This window comes from Papilio polytes, unplaced genomic scaffold (assembly GCF_000836215.1).
Source record: "Papilio polytes unplaced genomic scaffold, Ppol_1.0 DF821289.1, whole genome shotgun sequence".
NCBI lineage: Eukaryota > Metazoa > Arthropoda > Insecta > Lepidoptera > Papilionidae > Papilio > Papilio polytes.
The window spans coordinates 2,438,221-2,462,084 of NW_013527915.1; the positions used below are offsets into that span (position 1 = coordinate 2,438,221).

The following is a 23,864-nucleotide window of genomic DNA, read 5'->3' on the forward strand; positions in this document are numbered from 1 at the left end:
CCCGCACCACAACAACCAGCCCCGGAAACACCACAATTCTACCAGTTGTAAGTTACTTGACTCCGTCCACCTGGAATTTAAAAGAAAACTAATAGCCAGTGTTTTACCAGAGTATATTCTTACTTACACAACTATTCTATGAAATTAGGTACATACCTAGAATACATAGAATGCATTGAGTTGTTCTAGAAATATATAAACTACTAGCTGTTGCTCGCGACTTCCTCCGCGTGATATTAAAAAATAGTAAAAATGTCTATGTTACTCCTAGTAGTTTTTAATTTTTTTTTAATACAAATAAAAATATAAATCTTTCCTCTATAATATTAGTATAGAAGACAAATGGCCGAATACTGAAACGGCATTTAAATATGTAACAGTCTTATTATAATACTACAAAATTCGACAAGTAAGCAACGGCTTAATACTAAAGTTTCGATGGATGGATGGATATTAGAGTTTGTAGCCTAAACGATTGTACGAATCTTGATGAAATTTGGCATAAATGTTGAACAAAGTCTTCTTACTTACACATACACATAGGCTTCTTACTTTTTTTTAATCCCACGCAAAGTATCAAAAAGTTAGATTTGGTAATAAACATTGAGAATAAATTTGTATTATGTTTCCAGCGACGTGTGCGGGCGAGTCGCCGGTGCGCGAGGGGGATGCTGGTGGTGGAGGTGGCGGTGGTGCGGGGGCGGAGGCGCGCGTGGAGGACGGCAAGCTGTGGTACGAGCGGCGCTGGTTCCACCGCGGACAGAGCGTGTACGTGGAGGCACGGGGCCGGGAGATAGGGCGCTTCGCCGGACATATACACGCCATCACTGATGAAGCGGTCAGTATTACTCTAACATCTAGAAGCCCCGGGGCTCTAAGCTTACTGTAAGTTAGGGGTAACTGGTTTAGGAACATCCCAGATCTCCCCTCCATTGCATTTAAAGTTTGTTACCATGGGTTTTAATAAATCAAACCCTATATAACCCTGTCTATCTCGAGAGGTATCTTTTTAAGATTTACTTCAATACAAAATAAGGGGGTTACTGGCCCATATCTTTAAATTTCTTCATAGATATGTGCAATTTTTTTTTCATCATCAACGTTGGGGTAAATGTACATATTAAAACCATAAATTTAACACATTAGAACCTCGATAACTCAAACCTCCGTAACATCAAAACCTCTATAACTTAAAATATTTTGTGTTTCCCTTAGACTTTAACTTATCAAGGTTCTACTATGTCTGGATTTAAACCCAACCTGCATATTATAAGTCAAGAGTCACATCAACATATCCCTTATATATCTTTATTTATTTTGTTCCAGATATGGGTGAAGAAAACGAATCTGGAGCGCGTGAGGATATACGTGTCTCAGTTAGCGCGGGGCAAAGTGACGTTAAAGAGACGGGCCTCGTAACTCAGTGCTACACTGTGTAACTCATCTGTATATAGTTATCGTAACTCAGTGTTACACTGTGCAACATATTTGTACATAATTTGTAACGTTACACTGTGAAACATGAAAAATTGGTGTGGAGCATGAAAAATTTCGTACCTCTTGACGAACCAGTGGTGAGAAACATTTTTATCTAAGTAGTTTGAACTATAAGCAATTTCCGGAATAAGTATGCTTTGTTAATAACCACAAACCTTTAGATATCTTAGAACATGTGTATGAGTGAAATACAAGATAAAAAATTAAAAATCAACGTATAATTGCTTAAATTATTAATTACAGGAAGATTTATTTATATTGTATTTCATTACATAACTCAACAAGTCAAAAAAGTCATGTGTACAAGAAAAAAATGCTTCTAAACAAAAGGTTTACAATTCCTCAAAGAGTAAGCGAGACGCTAAATATTTACATAGGAGTGATAGAGATGGATAATAACGTAAATGTACGAAATTGTTCATGTTCCGGAATATAGTTAGTTTTACACCAATTTCTGTATATAGTTTACTTGTTTGTGTTGAAATGGGATATAACTGAATGGTTGTGCCAAGGATACATTGAAAGCGTAATCCAACTATACAATTACATGTTACCGATCAATCGTGAATACCGTCTGTTTGAAATTTGACTAGATTTTTTTTTTTTTTTCATATGGATATTTATATTATTTTCATCTTAATTACCTGAAGTTTCAAATTTGATATAGGGGTTATTGGCATCTATAATCGATTTAATTTGAGCACTAGGCTGTCTCCATGTCACGTTTGATAGTAAAAAGATTGAAAACAAAAAGGAGCCTTTAACGAAAATGTTGCTAGCTTTAAAGTTATGGATTTTTCGCACAATTTGGAAGGACAATGTGTAAAACTATCATTTTTTTACTACATTTCTCATTAGTAAATACAGTAAAGTGTACATTCATGTATTTTTTAATTCGATTCATAAACTCAGCCTTTTAAGGATTAATTGTTGGTCCTTAGTTGTCATTTCTATTACGCCAAAGTGTCAACAATGGATTATGAATGAAGTTTTACAAATTGACGAATTTTGACCGTCACTTTATGAATTCGTTGATATCGCTATTTACTGAATACAATTAAAGGTAAATTCAAAATTGATGGTTTTGACGATTGGTTGTCTTTTTACATGTTCAAGATTTCTACCTTTTGGTTTATTAAAAATGCATTGCATATATTTATTACAATGGATTCCTTTATATATGTTTATTGTTTTGTGTAAATTATGTTTGTATATTTTTGCAAACAATATCTAGGCAAAGATTTTCTATATTAGTTATGGCTAAATCTAAACAATTATTTCATCAAAAATGTGAATACACTTAATAAATATCAATAATTTAAAATCAAAACAGTATGCTTAGATTGTTTTATGACCGACTTCCCAAAAGAAGGATTCGATTCATCTGTTTTTTTTTTATTTTTTTTTTGTTTATTATGAGTCAGATTTTTTACTACAATATAGTAAATTATTTGATTATACAAACAGTATTCAAATTTGTAAATACTTTGTGATGCTATAAATGTGTAGTTTTCAATATCACTTGGTAAAATATACCCTTTTTCTGTGATAAACATTTGTACATATTAAGATAATTTCACTGAGCAAGTTCCTGTAGTGAGATTAACGTTTCTTGATACTTGCGTTATTTTTTATAAGCCGACCAGATTTATAATTTTCATATTTCACGGATGTATTTATTTATTTCTATATCAAAAGCCAGTGACAAAATTATACCTGTCATATAATAGGCCTATTTTGAAAACTATGAAAATCAAATAAAATAAAACAAAATTTTTAATTCATTCATTATGATGTAGGAATAACTATCATAGTTTATACTTACTAGCTGTTGCCCGCGACTTCGTCCACGCAATATTAAGATAAAAAAAAGTAGTGTATCCATTTATGACAGCTACCCTTCAGTGAAAGACAGACAGACAAAAAAAAATTAAAATTTTTAAAACATAGTCTGGAAAAACATATAGGCTACTCATTATTTGTTTAATACCTTGCGAACGTAGTCGCAGGCAATAGCTAGTGATGTAATAAATGGCAATTTTCAATTTATAGTACATCTAAGCAGTTTTCAAAATAGGTCTAATTTGTGACGTAAATTGTGTATAGAAATAGCATTTAGTTTGTTTAAAATTTATTTTCTGCTACTATTGTTAATTTAGCATGAATATTTGACCATATATGACTCAGTGCAATTATGCTGATGAATTAAAAACGCCTAGGGTTAAAAGGGGATGAAAAAATCTTAAATTAATGAACTAAAGGTGAAACCTAAAAAATATATTACCTCTATAAGAGTCTCAGGGGTACTATTTATTTTAATACTATTAATGTTTTCTTGGTGTTTTTAAATTATTAGCCAAACAATAAAAATGTCAGAACAATGTACTGATATTGTAAAGAGGAAATATTTGTATTTTTGTATGTATTGAAATAACTCAAAAACTACTGGGCAGATTTTAAAAATTCTTTCACCATTACAAAGGTAATTTGTCTATTAGTAACAAGGGCGATATTTTATTATTTTTTTAATCTCACGGATAAAGTCGTGAGCAACTAGTTGTATATATTCCGAAATGTAATATATTGATCAAATACTTGTACAGGCAGTTTTTGGACTGAATTATTTTATTTCTGATGTTTTTTTTTACATTTTGTGATCTAATTGTTATGTGTAAATGTTGTGAATTGTAAATATGTGCAAATTGTACATGTAGATGATATTTGAGAACAAGATCTTGAATTATATGTAATATAAGTAATTATTTTCTTTTATTTACCACAAATATTATAAGCAAGGCAGAATAATGCCTATTTAACGGTCCTATCGGTCCTAACGGTCCTCAAAGTATAACGGCCATAGGTTGGGTTATTTACTCTACAACTAAATCACGTGAAAGTGCTAATTAATTAAGATTTTTACAATAAAAATCTATCACAATTAGCAAAATCACATCAATATATGTTTTTGTAATTTTGTTCTCTATCAATATCAGAACCCATGTTTAAATACACTTGCGTTAAATTTTAGAATTATCTTTGAGATTTTATGACAGTGGAAGTAACTGAATACATAGAAAATATATTTTAAACATCTTTTTTATATCAATGTCTATCAAGAAACTAGATCAACAAGATAAAGACCTTGAAAGTCGCTTGTTTTTTGTACAATAATGCGGAAGGTATTGAAGTAATTATTAAACAAAAAAACTACACTTGTTTATTAACGGACGATGACGTTATTTTATATCTTAGATGTACATTATATGGCGAAGGAAAGATTTTATTTTAAACCCAGAGACTTTTAGATCCCTAATAAAATAATGTGATCATAGTATTGGATTCCGAATAAAAAAGAAATTATATTCCAGGTGTGAAGTAAATCGTTACGCAACGAACAAAGCTCCTGACGTTTTTTAATAGCAATTATTCCTGATTTAAAATATTAGCAATTGACAAGTAACATCAATTGTCCATAGTCTTGTTTTTTGCTCCTAAATTGTGGTGGAATTAATGCTTGTTGCTACAGCAAACAAGTTTAATCAAATCTAATGTCAAAGGCAATTATAATAATTAAATTCTAATAAACTTACTCGGGAATTAAGATAATTTAGTTATGTTAAAAATAATGAAAAGGCCAGATACTCGAGAAGTCATTTTAGAAGAATATTCTGTGATTCGAGGTTTCTTAGGTTAAGTGAGACAATATTTTAAAACTTGGAAATATCAGAAACTCATTATAATAAATGATAGGATACATATCTTGTATCTTTTATTTTAGAAAATAATCTAAAATCTAAAATAATTGATAAAGTTTTTTATTTTTTCTAACATAACAGATTATATATTTTATTTAATGAAATTGATTTCTGACTTGCCAGTTTTAAAATATTACATAACATGTCTTAAAAACTACCGTTATGAAAATATTAACAAAAATAACCGTAAACCGTATTTTACGTTCCTAACGAAAAAAAAGAATGATTTATCTTCGAATCCGCCTTTTTTGTTTGGACCATACAATTTTTGTTAATTTATAATCTATAGTAGTCATTACGCATTAACTTATCAGTAGTATATCTGAATGTAGCTATGGATGATGCATTTTATATGCAAATCGAAGGTTTTTTTTCCGGCACGACGGATTTAGTACATATTGTCGAAGGTAGACCACTTATTGGAGACTGGTATCTAAATTACGACTACATATTTGCTCTGCGCCCACGGACTAACGTCACCTTTTGTCAGATCCGATCTCGTACTCCTAACAAGAATGTAGCGACAGATAATAGGTGTTTTAATTGCTTTTACAAGCAATTTAAGGGAAGTGGGGGGTAAGATCTATTTGGGGTTGTAGGAACTTAGTATTTTGAATATTTCTTGTTTTCATTTTAAAACTTTCGACTCTAATCGAAGCCCATAATAAGACTTCTATCCTTAGCATTTTGAGAACACTTAACCAATCTCTTAACCGACATTTAGAGATCGGGTCGTTAGGTTAACGAGGTGTGATTTAAAAAGAATTTTACCATACAAGCATGTGTCGTGTTATTCGAATTTTATTTAATCGATACTTCGACCCAATACTTAATTAAGGAGTATTAATAAAAATTGAATTACTAAAGATAAATTTAATTCTAAGTTATATCTGTTTGACATTATTTTATTAAATAGTTAGAGAAAATTATTTTAAAGTTTTTTCGCAGTTATCTGAACCGTGAAGCACGCGAAATACGCTCAGTTTTGACAATTTCAACCGTACAGTCGAACTGTTCAGTTAAAACTGTGCATTTGTAGGTTTTTACTGACAATTAATATTTTGCATACATACGGACTGTTCGGTTCAAACGGTCATTTAGGACTGAGCATATGTAGCGGGCTTAGGGCTTTTAATATCATATTTTAATGATGTCACAAGTTTGTAAGCAGTAAAAGTTGAAAAATAATGTGCATTTTTATAAAATAATACAATTAAATAATATGTAACTATATGAATGTTAAAGTCACGGACGTTCAAATGTTTGGTGAGCGGCACTGGGGCGTGTGGCACCGTCGCGGCGGCCCTTCATTTTTTAATAAACAACACGAAATTATCGATACATTTTGATCGCATTCAGTTTTATGAATGGGCGAATGGGATTATAGTATGACTTGCGATTTAAAAAGACCAAGTTTGTGTTCAGAGATCTATATCAAATATTTGTATATGGGATGCAGTTAATACTGGCAATATTATGTTTCAGAATCGGTTTTTAGTTGACTTCAAAAAGGTGGTTTATTTTTTTTTGTTATCTCTGCCCTGTTTGATTTGCATGTTACTAATTTTATAAATGCGAAAGTTTAGATGGATGGATGTTTGTTAGAGTTTGTAGTATAAACGGCTGAACGAATGGTGATGAAATTCGGCATAGATGTAGAGAATAGTCTGAAAGAACACATAGGCTACTTACCTTTTGTTGTTTCTTATAATTTCACGCGGAAGGAGTCACGGGCGAAAGCTGATAATTCACAAGGTAGAGCGTATCATTTAGTCCCATTTTTAAGCTAACTTAAAATTATATCAAGTTAACAATAAAGTTTTTACATTTCATAATTGCCTTTTTATTAGTAGATAGTACCGTGGAAGCTATTTTTTCTGTGTAATAAAAACTTTGCTTGTAATCTAATCATACATTTACGACGCTGTTTGTTTAAATTTCGACGAATAAGGTATTATTCGATTACCCAAATCCGTTTATTAGCTTTTAATGTGAGATTTGATTTAAAACCGTTTATACCTTTTTAGGGAAGACCGCTTCTGAGTTTGAGAGTACTTTTTTAGTTTTGTTTCTCCTTTAAATGAATCTTTTAGAATTGTTCTGAAGTATAATCTACAGGTCTTGAGTTCGAATCCCGCCATGTACCAATGTGATTTTCGATTTTTCGAATATTCATATCTACATAATTTACCCGACGTTCTTACGGTGAAGGAAAACATCATGATGCAACCTGCACATATCAGCGAAGAAATTAGATATGTGTGAAGTCAACCAACCCGCAATCGGGTCAGCGTGGTTGACTATGGCCTAGTCTAGTTTAGGGTAGGCTCCGAGCCCCTCGTTGGGGACGTTTAGTGAGCTGGTGATGATGATGATGATGATGATGATGATGATACAGAATGAATTAAGACTTGATGTTTGACTCCTTAGTCGTGTTAAGTCCTTGTAACTAGAAGTTATACTTTTCCTTTAGAGGAATACTTTGTTACTTGTAAATGTGGGTTGTTCTCTTCTAAGATTGCTAAATGGTATATTGCCTTAACAGTCTTGTCAAGTAGAGTGAAAGAGACAACAATATGTATATGAGTTGCACGGCAGAGGAATTCAACTAATTATCTCTTATGATATTGTCATAGAAAAGACATCAACGTTTGTAAAAAGATGGCAATTCGCAAATTCTATCGTGAACCTAACATTTGCAATAGAAAAAAATAAATCTCTTCAACTTAATGTGTTTACACGCTCTAAACCTTTTAGCAAATTATCTCTTGAGGATTAGATGGTTGGTCATAAATATTTTATAGACATTTTGATTAATATGAGACTTCGATTTATATTCTTATCTTTCCGAGTTTACGATCTAACGGTCGTGAATTCGAGAGATATTACAGCAATAGGCAAAAGCGTTACTAAGTCAGCCAATTTAAGATAATTTTTTCTTCTAAAGCATATTTATTTGCTTGTTTATTCTATATTTTTATTTACGTAAATTGTTATTAAAAGTATATTTATATATTTTTATCAAAGAGAATGGTATTAAAAGCATAAACAATAATTATAGTTATGACAAAAGATGTATTGTTGTAGCGAATATGATGAAGATTTCCGCGTAATTGACAGATGGGACTCTGAACTAGCTTTCGGTCGCGACTCCGTCCGCGTGGAATTAAAAAAACAACAAAAGTATCTATACTGTCCTCTACATCTATGTCAAATTTCATCGAAATCCGTTAAGCCGTTTAGGCTACAAACTCTAACAAACATTCATCCATCTAAACTTTCGCATTTATAATATAAGTATGATTAAAATTCGAATAAACACTCGAAAAACGTGTGTTTTAGTAGAATACTGATTTAAAAGGGACACATGTAGCTTACAAAAACATGAAAAGGACGCCTTATTAGTTATGTATTTTGGTTGTGATGAAATTAAACTTGAACGATTGTTTTGATGTCACCAGGAAAACGTCAACATTACCGTGAATCATGTCGTCGCATTCAATTAGCGATGAACGACTGAGGCGTTTGAATCGGTACATCACAGCCAAAACTTCTATCCAAATACAGTTACGTGGTGTGATGGACAAAGTCAATTTATAAAGTCGATGTCCTGCGAGTTTGTTAGCCAGTCTCGGATGTACCGCGCGACGAGCCATTCAAAAGCCCGCTATCGAAGCGACGCTACCGCTCCCAAAATATATTTTTGAAAAACGCAATATCGGTTTTGGTATCGACTACCGATTGTCATTCAGCGCACGCATAGCGTCCTAGGCCGTCCGCCGCGACACGCCACTGACACATTTCTACGGTTTCGCGCGCTTTTAGAATTTAGAACAGTTTTGTTTTTTTTTCTTTCGGTTCGGTGCTACCAATACTTGTGCCAGAGACACGTGCAAAGAAAATTGTGAAATTCAACAATAATATTCTAATTGGATTTATTGGGGTAAGTTTTGTTAATAAATTAAATGTGAATTAAACAAGCTTGAAAGTTGAAACAGTTTTTAAGTAATATTTTTTTAAAAGGTCAACTCAATGTTTCTGTACGTTAGGTTTTTTTTTATGGAGGTAGCAACTAGCATAGGGTGTAGTAGTAAAGATAATTAATTAATTGATTTTTTGTAGCAAAATTAGTGATTTTACATTATTTCTAACAGCTTACTCTATCTTTCGCCTTTTGACAAATCTCCAAAAAAAATTCTTTAAGACGATTTAGTTTTTTTGGTAATAATTTATAACATGTCATAACAAGTTATTATTTTCTTTTGAATCGAGACAACTTAATTAAGCAATAAATGAGAAAATAATAAATAAAAATCAATAAATCTGGTATGTCATAAAAAAGGTTATTGGATTTTATATTCATTACTTTAATAAATAAAAGTAACGCTTGTAAAATGGCTTTAGACACTTTTATAGAACTTAAGGACAACGCGTGGCAACACGAAAGTGATCTATTAATTGTAATTTTATTCATTAAACAAACATTTTAAACTCTATTTCTAAACGATTAGAGTCTACATTTACTTCAAAACTCAAATGTTTTTCGCGTAAAATTTACACAGATAACAAAAAGAGGTAATAAAAAAAACTATTTAAGCTGTGTTAAAGCTAATGAACCAAACAAAAACATGGCGAAGTATTAACAAACTCGAACCGGTAATATTAAAGCGACTGACATTTCCAATTAAAAAAAAAGATGACCATCGACATTATCTTTTATTTTCTGTGATACGAAGTAATAGGCCGCAGAGCTATGCAAATCAGATATCAAATAAATACGTTATTACATTACATTTTTCTGCGTCTTGGCTAACATTAAACGATAATAAAACGAGGAAAGTGGCGAAATAATGCTTCAATACTTTCATACCAACAAACCCCGCAAGTAAACATTAGTAAAATTTGCATCAAACATAGTACCTGTTCATTATAGTTAATATTTTCAACATTAGTCTTCTTGCAAAAATCAAGCACAAAAAGCAAGACACCTTTCAGAAAACAACATTATTTAAAGATAAAATTATATTAGGACTACGATTTGTACGCTTACAAATTAAAAAAAAACAGTTCATAGAGTATAAAAGTAATCAATTTATCACTGGTGGTCAATTAATTAGGAGATCGAAAAAGATTGCTAATAAAATTATTGTAACCTCAAAAATGACAAATACATTTTTTAATTAATTATGATAAGTGTAAAAGTGTGTTGTTCATGATGTATATTTAAAGACATAACAAGATAATTGTCGTCTTTACTACAATTTGTTCGTTTTATATATCCCGCGATGCCGCGTGTCATTCCACTGTTCCTGGTTTTATACCGGTCTAAAATATTATTGGATTGCCTTTAAAAATTCCTTATTAAAGTAGTTATAAAACGTATACTACTATGGCTATGGCTCAGAATTTTTATAAATTATTGCTGAACTAGCATCCCCTGCGACTTCACCCACAAAAAATTATGAAAATTTTATTTTATTATTTACATGTGTCAGATAATGGTCACTTATGGGCTCTTTCCCACGTTAGGGTTTTTATCCAAAATATTAATCCCCTATATTTAATGGCCTGAAAATATATAGCCTAAAGCATGACGTAAATGTAGGGCTTTTTATTATAAATTATTCAAAAATATGCTATAATTGCTGACATCTTAGGCAACAAAGAAGTGTGTGTTTACGCTTTATTATAATGGTATAGATAGAAGTATAGATGAAAATTAATAACGCAAATATATTGTCTGGTAGAATTTTATATCAACACCTAAAAGTCCGATACATGAAGATTATAAGTACTTTCGTTGAGGTAGTCCGTCAATAGAAACCTACTGTTAAATATTTTAAGCATTTTTAACACACTGAAAACTGTCCGTATGAGTTTTCAAAATACATAACTGAACGGACTGAAATCAGCTCACAGCATCTCTAATTATACGCGGCCTTGATTCGAGAGCCGTTACATCTTTTGTGTCTGTACAAATGTCGTAGATGGTACATCCTATTGCTCTAAGACTGTTCCAAAGAGTTTCTCACATTTCATTTTGCAATCTTTAAGATTTGCAAACTTGTGTGTTTCAAGAAAGGAAATAATGTATTGAAGTATGTTGTTTTGGACATTAAAATAATTCTAGCCGCGTAACACTTTAACCACTAACTCCCGCCAAAATGGCGCACTATTCTAATACGTCTGAATGACATTGACAGATGTCATAGGGACGGGACGTATATGCCAATGATCTAGTGTTGCCCCGTTCTCCAACATGGTACCGATTCCCTTCTTAACAGTTGTGTTATTACGTAATTAATTCGTAACATTTGGGGGCGCGATGCTTCAAAATTCAACAATGCGTTCAATTTTCGTTAAATATCCATTCATTGAGTGATATCGGATTCGAATTGCATTTAATGTTCGTTCTTTGAATCACAATTGATGCAAGTTGTACAATTTCATGTAATATGGAAACCACGGATCACTTTCTACTTCGATTGTTATAAAATATCTAGGAATGTCGGTAACCTGGATTTAATTGTTTAAATGAGGTTGTTAGTAAAACACTCATTAACGTGATTTTATAAGTATTTGGGACATGACTAAAAGTCTCTCAGAGTCGTGAAATGGTCTCTGAGATCTGTAGGGTTAGGTTTACTGAACTACGAGACTGGTAATCTAGAGTAGTGATTCCCAAAGTGGTCTATATCGACCCCTAGGGGTCTATGACTGCAGGGGGTCAGGAGGTGTACGTCAGGGAAAAAAAATTTAGGGGTCCATGAAATGTAAATGGGTGTCCACGATAGTAGATCTTAACACATTACACTGATAGTCTCTATTTAATTACATCATACAATCTTATGATATCATAACATATACATTATTTATTTTGAGTAGTTTTAATTTAAATTCAATTAATAAATGTATAAATAAACATGTGTTTATACTATAGATTTTTAACTTTACTACGGAAAATCAATATCAGGTAAGTAGGGTGTCTACCCAACACGGAAAAACATGGCAAGGGGTCTACGAAATAAAAAAGTTTGAGGAACTCTGATATAAAGTGTCATAGTGAATAAGTTCATATTTAGAGAATGTAGTGAAAACAATTCAATATGTAAAGTGTTAACGTATTTGCGTTAAGAATTTACATAATTAAATTTTATTTTAACAGCAAAGCGATTTCTTTTACATTTTATCCTTTTTACTATCAGCTTATATCTTCAGCTTTTAACCCCGGTGGCAATGTTTGCTGATGTTTACTTTTAACGTTTACCCGAGTTTATTGATTTTTTATGGCGGATGAAGCTACTCGCTCGGAGGCTTTTACAATTTAAGCGTATTTAATATATTGACGTTTATTTTTAAACCGTAGTCCAAAGATTTATTTAAATACAGAAATTCTTTACACTTTTTAGGTTATAATTTAGAAATGTGGGTTAGAATGCTTTTTGTTATGGTTTCTACGCATTGATTTATGTGAAATTGATTACATACTTTCGCCCGCGACTCCTTCCGTGTGGTATTAAAAAAAATAGAGATTGAGAACCGTCCGTTTAGGCTACAAACATTGATCCATTTATCTAAACTTTTGCATTCATAATATTAGCAAGATAGTATGAGAATTTCATAAATATTATGACCAATAAATTGTCATTTCTAGTTATTTAAACAGGTAGGTGTAAAAAGTTGCAGTATTGTATTCAAAAGCTTATCCTGTCTAGTTATCCTTGCGAAGGTGATTGCACCTAAATGTGAACTTTGTTATATTTTTATAGCAATTGCCTTCCGATGTAATATTTATATCTGAGATGAAAGATTCGCGAACATTCCATCTTTACGTCGACTTGTTCCTGCTAAATGTCAACATATTTATTGAAAATCAAGAAAGTGAATGGTTTTTTATGTTGATAACATTAAGTGGACAGAGGCGTGGTTGTCTGATAGCAAAAAGTTTATGGTCCAGCTGTTGTTACTGAATTTAATTTGGAAATTACTGTGTAATTTATATTAAAAAAAAAGTTATGATATCATAGGTATCGCTAACCAATTATCTAGGTAAAGTTTAGGAGTGGTGGAAGCTAGGATACAGTCTTATTCTAAGCAGTTTTCGACTATCTATGGTGAGGACTACATTACTCTTTTTATCTTTGGTAGAAAATACATTTTTTTTCCAAAAAAAGTTTATGTAATTTCCTTCTGGATGTTTAATTATTTTTATAGTAGTTATTATAATTTAAACACAAATTCTTTAAGCCACTTAATAGTACTGTAAGAGATTAAATTGAATCGTAACGTAGGGTCAGATGTAACAAGATCATTATGAGCGGGCGCACATCTTTGAACAGGTTGGTTGTAACTAAACAGTTGCATTATCTGAGAAACAATCGACAATCGCAATAGTTTTGCGATAGTTTAGTCAAAGGTGTGCGAACGCTCTAAGTTCACAATAGATTGGTACCGATAGTAACATAAACGAGGCTACAGTGACCTTGACATTGACAAACAGAGCTAACTCCAGCGCCAGCGAGTCACAGTACTTAAAGCTTTTCTAATTAATGCACGGGTTCAAGATACACTAATAAATATTTATACAATGTTCCAAGTCTCTATTATGTTTCTATTTAAAGGTTATTGAACTTTTTATATAAAAAAATCACTGGTATCTATGTTGTCTATGGTCGATTTAGAAAATTTATGGTTTTACGACTTGAATAGTTTTTATATATGATTTGTTTTGCCGTATAGCGTGTCGTAAATATGTATTTTAAATCGTAACGTCTCTAAAAGGAGCTCTACGTAGTCTTGGAACATTTCTTTCTTTAAAGATGGGTAAATTTACTAATGTTTTTAATTTTATGATTGTCTGTTATTGCTTGACACATTGGGGTACAATAGCTAGGCTATAAATTGTGCATTTTAAAACACATTCCGATTTTTCGATCAGTCGTTTTGGCAATATAGGACTGCGGTTGTTTTTTAATTTAGTTGCTTGCGTGTTTGTTTATTTGTAACTTAGATTTTGTTATTTTTTGTTTCCAAAGGTCTTATTTTTCTTAGTTATTTACATTAGTGTTTTATTTGTATACTAAGTGTTAGAAGTTTAAATTGACTTGTTAGCTTGGTATCAAATTATAACACACTACGACAAGGTTAAGTATATTGAAAGAAGAAAAAAATACAGACTAATTAAGTACCTCCTATTAGGAAGTATGTCAAAAATTATTAAGTAGGTAATAAACTAGTATATGCAGGTATAAATTCGTAATAAAATTACACTATAGTGGGACGTATGCGTTGCCCGTTTGCAGTGTTTGAAATTCTACGCGCGGATTCGGGGAGCCGGACTCAGCGGGTGACTCGCATTTTGACGTCAACTTTGTATTTCTGATGCACAAAATAATATAAAATATAACGCTATTGTTAAGTATAACAGGGTCCTTTTACAAATGCGTTATATAAATATGTAAACTTAGCTTGTGCTCGCGGATTCGTCCGTGCGGCATTAAAAATTGTAGTAGAACTGCGTCTAGGATATGTTCTACATTTGTCTTTCATCGAGATAGATAAACCTTTTTGAAGATGTGTAGCAAACATACATCATCATCATCATCATCATCATCATCATCATCATCATCATCATCACCAGCTCACTATACGTCCTCACCGAGGGGCTCGGAGCCTACCCTAATATGGGGTGACTAGGCCATAGTCAACCACGCTGGCCAAGTGCGGGTTGGTTGACTTTGTGGTGGTAGGTAGTGATGGTGTCGCTGGGGTGATGAGTGTTGGTGCAGATTTTAAATGATGCGACCGTTATTCTTCAACCAATTTATTCACACCAAAAACACTTAATCCACAACACAATATATATAATAAAAAGAAGTAGAAGGAGAGTGCAACACGTTATAAGTAGAAGAAGAGAAGAAACACAATAATAATAAGCTGGGATAACAAGAGCGATAATTAACAGTGGTCAGCGCGGGCACAGTTTGAAAGCGACTGTTAATTAACCGCGCGCGCCGCTCGGTCAATGACCCCGGTCAGCTGTGCAGTCGCGAATTTAAATGCACCAATGACAGGTCACAAAAATAGATGCGTTGCACTATATTTCGACCACTCGTCGTGCACCGTGTTTATATATGTGAGTGATTGTACGTGTTATGTAAGTGTGTATGTGTGCTGTGTATGAATGTCAAGTGTAACTGTGGAGTGTTTTCGTAAAATGTATCAGGTTCCCTACAACTTCACACATATCTTTGAATCAATACATACATACAAAAACATACATCAATACATCCAAATTTCGCATTTATTATATCGACGATGTAATTTCGACAGTTTTTGATTTTCAGTTTCAAACCGTAATTTAAGTAATCGTTCAGTTATGTCTGTGTATCTTGAGGTAAAATTGATCACCTAATAGTTGATTATTTTTTTTGTTTTTGTGCCCAGATCGGTTCGCAAGAAATCATTAAGGCATTCGACCGAATTGAAAATCAGCCTCTCAGTAATGACTCCTTTTTCTTTTGATTTACCGAAGCTGTTTTTATAAAAATGATTTTATATTTAATTTCCCGCCTTCGTACTGTAATTATCAAATTAAGCTGTCGAGACCACACTGTACGCGGAAAAAATAGTAAATATTTCGATAACGAAATCCATTGCTGATTTTCTTGAAACTGTACATAAATTGTTTATTTAAAATACGCAATGGATACATTGTTATTACGGTCGTCGACTGTAATTAACATGTCAATAGTTATTTTAAAATGTTTTGAAATTGATTTTTAAATGTAAACTGTTTTTATACAAGCAGAGAAACTTGTATTTTCCTCGATATTCATTTTATTAGTTTTATTACTTTTAAGTACTTTATAAGATGGACTGAAACAAAAGCATTTTTTGAATTATCTGAACACACACTACTCTGCGCAGATGGTTTGTCGATGGCTTATGACGTCACGCATATACTAAAGGTACTGTAGAGAAGCGCGCGATGCGGCTGGTGATAGTATGATACATCGGCAATTCTTTTGCGTGTGGAGTATACAAAAACTTTACAGTGATTTTAATATAATAAGATTACTGCAATTATTGTTAATGATCTTTCAGAAATAAAAATGTCAACGTTACGATTACGGACGCGGCAATTCCGATTCCATGGTGCAAAAAATAGTCAATTTATAGTATCGCCATGTGAGGATGACGTTCCTACCGCTGCCTTATACAGGACATATTCAAGGATAACAAAATCTGTTTTTATAATATAAGGTGGCAAACGAGCAAGCGGCCACCTGAATCCATCGAAATGGAAAGCGAGCGCTGCCCATAAACATCCGCTATTGTAGATGTGTTGCCTACCCTTAATTGACAGAGGAGGAGATGCACATTAAGGGGCCATTTCCTATGCGTCTCCTCCACCATCAAACATTTCCGTCCCATCCTTTCCTCTTAAGAAAAGGGTGGAAAGGGAAAGGGACTAAAATTTGGCCTCTTTTTAAGTACATTCCAAAGATATGTTTAACTATCTGTTGCTCGCGACTTCGTCCACGCATTAGTATAAAAAGTACCCTATAATATGCCCGTCTATGGCTTCCCTTCAGTGAAAGTCTGATCGAAATTGGCCCAGCCGTTTCCGAGATAATTAACTTTTAGTTTTGGTATTTGGATTTGTATTTAATGAACGACACAACTCACGCCCTAAACTGAGAAGGGTAAGTAGCTATAGACTTCCATTTGGTGCGGCCTTGATACACTTATTCCTTTACTTACGGCGTCATATATTTTATTTCTATAATTTTGTACAGAGAGGGATTGAAATCGAATTAAGTTCAAGCCATTTTGTACCAAAATGCTTTAATGTCGTATATTAAGCTATATTTGGTTGTGATGATCCTTTTTATACTTTATCCTCTCAATTACGTATTGTAACGTTATTATTGTATTTAAGTGTAGGGTTAAGTTCCTTAACATAATTGTATCAAGAATTGATGGTCTTGATTCCGTCAGTTATCGTCTACAAGACAAGCTTTTGTGTCGACATCTTGCAAACAAGTTGATGAAAATTTACGATCGCAAAATACTCAACGGAAAGCATAATCTTTTGTTTAAAAATTATTTTTCCTTTGTCCACATGCCGAACAGTTTATTGCAAGTTACAAAATCACTTAATTTTAAAGTTGACATTTTTTTTTTTACTTTTGTTTTACACAAATTAAAAAGTAACAACTTCGAATTCTACTTGTAAAATCGTTCTTTAAAATTTTTCTACAATCTTTATTGGAATAAATTTACAATAAATTTCTTTTACGAGCCTTAAACTTAACTGGAATTCCGTCTGATTGCCGATGTAGGCTTTTTCTTCAGGTTTTTATCATTTCTTTAAAACAATGTACATTGTAAATTAAATTTGCGATATAAAATACTGAAACGTAACTTTTTATTGAGGTATTGGCGAGTGCATGCATTTATTTTACGTGAATTTTGAGGTTAGCTTTTATAAAATGTGTAAAATAAAAGAAATAAGCGATTAAATTGTGCAAATATAAGATATCTTTATAAAAATCTTTTTAATACTTATCTCTACATAAATGTATATTTTCGTAAACCCGATTTGCAACATTAATTATAACGTAGTTTAATTAAAAGTAAACAGTTTCCTGTGTTTTTAATTGCAAGTTTTTATCATCTGTGGATCGTTGTACCATATTTGCTAGGTTAAGAACGTTGTACAATGTTAACCACAACTACAATACCATTTGTGTGGAGTTACCGTGTAATTTAATATCGAAAACAATTCAGAAGTGCGACAAAAACACTTTCTTGTTGCATCGAAATAATTTATATGGCTGCTTTAATAATTTATAGTATGCGTGACTGAATTTTAAACATTCGAACGTGAAATTAAATCTTACTTCTTACTAATATTATAAATGCGAAAGTTTAGATGGATGGATGTTTGTTAGAGTTTGTAGCCTAAACTGCTGAACCGATCTCAATTAAATTTGGCATACATGAAGAGGATAGTGGAAGAACACATAGACCACTTGGTTTTGTTTTTCTAATACCACGCGAACGGAGTCGCGGGCGAAAAGTAATTCATACAGATTTTTTAAGGGACCTTGATTTTTAAAAACAATAAAGCCAAGGGGAATTTTTATAATTGTATCTTATTCGTGTGAAAAGAAAAATATTTATAACCAAGTTGGATGTTTTAATCTGTACACCCTTTAATAACAATAAAGCCTTTTACGTCGCTGATGAAACACGTAGTTAAGAGATAACTGACATTCATTTGTTTATGAGAAATTTTATCAGAGGTACTAGCACGAAAGTTTGCGAGGCAATACGCGTTATAGACAATTTAAATTTGTATAGGGTGTAAAGTACGCCTACAATCTCATACTTTTATCGATTTCGTTACGATATTTTCTTGTAAATTTACGTACCAGGTCTCCTTTTATCTCTCTGCCCTGTCGTAATACAGTTATAATAGTACGGAGGGTAGCTGAACAATTTGCTAATAAGCAAACGTACTTTACAGTACGTAACGTACAGTTTGTGTTAATTTTAGATTGTGTTTATTGTGTAAAAAAAATGAAAATTAGGTTAAGTTTGTTGAATTTTTTTCTAAAAATATTTTTTTTTTAAATTTTTAATGCTTTTAATAAAATTATATACATACTTAAGCTACATTTTCGATTGATTTTTTGTTGTAATATACGATCATTTCGTAAAAGTAAAAGTTGATTCATCGATGTTTGTCTAAAAATTAATTTTCGATTAGATCACGCGACGATTAGTGACGTCACTAACACATTCATAATAATTTGGCGCCGGTAATATTGAAGGTCAAAGAGGAAGGTTGAAAAGACAATACCTGTAATTACATTTGAATGGATTTTTGTTAGAAAGTCAGCTGAAATGCTGCATGTATGATGTTTGATAACGATATAGAAGATATTCTGGAAGAACTCGTCTAGATATTTTAATAGTTTTTTTTAATACGCAAATGATGTCGCCAGTATTTTTATCGGTAAATTTTATACACTTCGAATTTCAAACTGAATCGATTTTCAATACATATATAATCGATTTGTTTTACTACTTCGAGTCATCTATATTTTTTTTTGCTGGTGTCTCTCTTGGGTGTGTTCGTGGAACTTAACATTTGAAGCAACGATATTTGTTATACATGTTTTTTTTTTTTTAAGACCTTAATTTTGTTTTTATCTTAATGATATAGTTTGAAAGGTATTGGTTTTTTTTGGATAGAATGTGCTGGATGTTATTGTACATTATTTCTTTTTCATTGTAAACAAAATTGGTTAACTGGATTCTGGTTTAAATACCTATATGTTACAATTTAACACGTTTACTGCGGCAAGTAAAATAATTCTTCCTCTGGTGCAGCAGCGGGCTAAAATTCACCACCAATGAAATTTCCGCCAGTGGCAGGTCTAGACCTACCAGCACTAGGATTATATGCTATAACTTTGTGGAGACACAATATATACATTTTATGTAATGTAATGTATACACTGAGATAATCATTTCGCTCTAGTAAGAGGGAAATAGTTTACTTCGTCCACACCAGATTAAGTACCAAATCAGGCCGATTCGACTCGGTACGCAGTAAAAGTGTTAAAAACCGATAAATTTACAATATTCCTATTTATTAAACCTTTATAGGAATGGTTTTATTGGATTTTTGAATAATCGAATTCATTAGCGAATAACTGTTTAAATATTAATTTCAATATTTTCATAAATAAATAACAACTTAGGTCAATAAGCTACAATAAATGTATGCAAATAATTCCAATGAATTCAAATCAACTCTTATATGCAGCTTCTTTAACTTTTTTCCATATTTTTCGCCTAATATTCAATGATTTACGTTAACCTGTGGACTCAGGTCAACATAAATGGGATTTATTTATTATACATGTTTATAAACATATACCGATCTAACCAATCTTACTAATATTATAAATGCGAAAGTTTAGATGATGGATGGATGTTTGTTAGCGTTTGTAGCCTAAACGGCTGAACGGATCTTCATGAAATTTGGCACAGGTTTAGAGCATAGTCTGGAAGAACACATAGGCTACTTTTTATCCCGGAAATAGTTACGGTTCCCGAGGGATTCATTAGTTTATTTATTTTTATATTTACTCGATCATTCTGTAACGGTTCAACATATCTTATTGAAATTTGGTACAGATATAAAACAAAGTCTGGAGTACACATGGGTTAAGGTTCATCCCCGAGAAATGTCTGGTTCCCGAGGGATATGTAGCTTTGTGTTATTTATATAGTTCGTATGTTTTCTAATACCACGCGGACGAAGTCGCGGGCAACAACTAGTAAGAAATAAAGATAAAAACATTTACTAAATATAGCACCTTATAATCATGCTAATGCCTAAACAGCTAAACGAATTGCGATTAAATTTGGTATAGATAAAAAGGATAGTCTGGAAGAATTCATAGGCTATTTCGTTTTTTTTTAATTCCACGCGAACAGTTTGCGGGCGAAAGCTAGCCAGTAATAAGTATCTAATACAACTAGACTAAACAATACATTTTAAGGTTTGTTTGTTTAAATATTAAATTATTTTATTAGTAAGTACCAGGACATCATAAGATCATAACCTCGTAACCACGAAGTTGGTTACTAGTACCTTCGTCCTCTAATTTATTCACATTCCTGAATCGCTTGTATTATTTTTTTGAGTGACAGTCACAGAGGCGGTAGAAATGTCAAGCGGGACCAGTTAGAACTGGCTTCGTGACCCTGACATTAGCTTTCGGCATCCGACATATCCGCGAGCTAATACCGGAGACCGTGGACCACGGGACAATACAGGACCACGTAAACCCTATGAGACACGACACTTAGACCATCAGCCAGCTTATAAATGGAAGCAAGTTTCAAGTTTAATTATCATAAAAAATTTGGATAGAACTGACTGCAGTCTTGTCTTATTTTTCACTCTTGTTGTATATTATTTCTATTTTGTGAACGAAAATCGATATTATTTGTCTTCTAAGTCTATACTAATTTTTTTAAGAGGAAACATTTGTATTGTTGGATTTTTGTATTTTTGTATGTATTGAAGTAACTCAAAAACTACTGGGCCAATATTAAAAATTCTTTTACTGTTAAAAAGATAATTTTTCTGTAACATAGGATATATATTATAATTTTACGCGCGCGAAATTGCGAGCAACAGCTAGTCGTTAAAAAACTTGAATAAACTAATTTATATAAATTTAAAAACTATAAAACTGACGCGTTTAATTAGTTGATTTTATTTTTGCTTGAATAGTGTCTGACTGAAATATTACTGTTTCAAATTGACATTTTAATAACAATTAAAACAAACCGAATATCTGTAAATCTCGAAGTGGTCTATAAAACGATTCCCAACAAAGTGTTTGTTTAGTTGCTCGCTGCAGTAAAACATAAATTAAAATGCAGTCAATTAATTTACTAAATCGTTTTATTGCTGTACATAAACTTTTAATTCTTGTATCAGCTAATAGATGGCGTCATTGCAATCTGTAATATAATTTGAAATCCTTAACACATCTGTAACAAAGGCCACAATAGACAAATTCGTTGTTAATTAAGGTATTTTATTGACGTGAAAAATTAATGAATACATTAAAAGATAGAACGAAATTACACTTTATTTATAAAGAGTTAGAATTGAAATTTGAATACAATTGAAGAATGCAATAAAATGCAGATTATTATTGGCCACAAATCAAATCGTATGTGGTAGATTGATTGATTTTACGAACTTAGATAATGTTACTAATAAGTCAGAATGTGAAGTTGAGGTCAAAAACATTAAACATCTAAAAAATATTATATTTTTCTTCCTAAATAAAGCAATAAGAATTACTAGCTTTCGCCCACGACTCCGTCCGCGTGGAATTAAAAAAAAATAACTACGTCGTAGTCTTAGACTCCAAAAATTAAACAAAAAAATGGGACCCACCTGCAAACATTACCTTTCGGATAAAAAAAGAATTATCCAAATCGGTCCACTAGGGGCGGAGTTATGCCGTAACACACATAAAAAAAAACATACCGTCGAATTGAATACCTCCTTCTTTTGGGAAGTCGGTCAATAAAAGCGAGTAGCCTATGTGTTCTTCCAGACTATCCTCTACATCTATGCCAAATTTCATCGAGATCTGTTCAGCCATTTAGGCTACAAACTCTAACAAACATCCATTCATCTAAACTTTCGCATTCATAATACTATTATTAGCTTTTTGTGAAACACTAACAACGCTTGCACATGCATTAGTCTGTTTTAAACTCCACGTAACAAAAAATCTTCAAGTACGAATTCGAAAGGAGTCAAATAAAAAATAACTAAATATCAAATGCGTGCATTTATTGAATTAACTTTATTGCCTTCTAATTGTTTTTATTGAGCCATAAATCAGTATTCGTAAGATATAATCACGACTAAAAAATAATGACTTAACTCAGTCTAGATCTCGTCTAGTGCTCATTACACTTAATGTTAATGCATTCATGCAAGAAGAAGTTCTTGCAAGAAGAACATCTTTCAAGAAGTGCTGTCTCCATCTATGTCTTCTTTTTTCTCATCGCTTCTTCTGTACAGACTCGTCCGTATCTATATCTAGTCTAGTCTATAATACTAGTATTATAAGTGCAAAAGTTTAGATGGATGGATGATTGTTTGAGTTTGTAGCCTAAACAGCTGAACGGATTTCGATGAAATTTGGTATAGATGTAGAGGACAGTCTGGAAGAACACATAGGCTACTCACTTTTTTTATTATTTCCACGCAGACGGAGTCGCGGGCGAAAGCTAGTATCGCAAAGGACTTTTAAATTTTATAACTAACATAGATCATAAATTAAAAAAAGATTTACAACCTTACAATAAAATTAATTTCATTCAGGTGAGCAAATTTAAATTGGCTGCGAAGATAGCAATCTTTTCCAAACACATCTGTATTGTTAATTTATAAGGGCGTGAATGTGTTTAAATTTATATCGCCTTTTAATGTTATCTGATGGTAATTATCTCGATGTAATCATGTGTTGAAAGCGCACTAAGTGTAACTGTAAAGTATTTTTTACAATGAAATATTTAAACACCACAGCTTCGCACTACAGAATCATAAGTTAAAGCTTTAGAATGGGCGCACACCTTTGACTACACAATTGACAACTGTTGTGCGATTGTCGATTGTTTCCCAGCCAATTCAACTGTTTAGTCGCACAACTAAAAATCGAGTAGTAGCTGATAGGATTCCTAGCGAGATAAAACAGTGTGTGTTAGTTAAGTCAAAGGAGTGCGCGTTTTTAGGCAATCACAATTGTAATAACAGTTCCTTGAAAAACTAACCTCACTCAGAGACTTTAATTGGACGCAAAAGGTCTCTAAACGCATATTACTCATACTAAATTTAATTGAAAAAAAGCTTCGAAACTAACGTAAAAACGCCCATTTAAATTTTACACTAATGAACAGCTTAACATTTACACAAATAAGTGTTATTTATTTTTAAACGTATAATGCATCTCATGTTACTGTGTAGAATTACTTTAAGGTGAGATTAAA

The 23,864-nt window shown here is 32.3% G+C and overlaps 2 protein-coding genes across 3 annotated transcripts in view; both read left to right on the forward strand.

Moving 5' to 3' along the window:
* LOC106109088 (sin3 histone deacetylase corepressor complex component SDS3) overlaps positions 1-3,390 on the forward strand; it is a 5,940-nt gene extending 2,550 nt beyond the window's left edge. Inside the window, exons 5-7 of the mRNA XM_013290491.1 lie at positions 2-47; positions 633-838; positions 1,327-3,390. Of these exons, the coding sequence (XP_013145945.1) occupies positions 2-47; positions 633-838; positions 1,327-1,419 (345 nt within the window). The 3' untranslated portion in view covers positions 1,420-3,390. The remainder of the gene's footprint in view (position 1; positions 48-632; positions 839-1,326) is intronic.
* Positions 3,391-8,841: 5,451 nt separating this feature from the next.
* The window catches only part of LOC106109384, a 39,047-nt gene continuing 24,024 nt past the window's right edge, over positions 8,842-23,864 (forward strand). Inside the window, exon 1 of one of the 2 annotated variants that reach the window (XM_013290863.1) lies at positions 8,842-9,195. The gene's annotated coding sequence lies outside the window, so the exon portion shown is untranslated. The remainder of the gene's footprint in view (positions 9,196-23,864) is intronic. The other variant, XM_013290864.1, reaches the window with a different exon arrangement.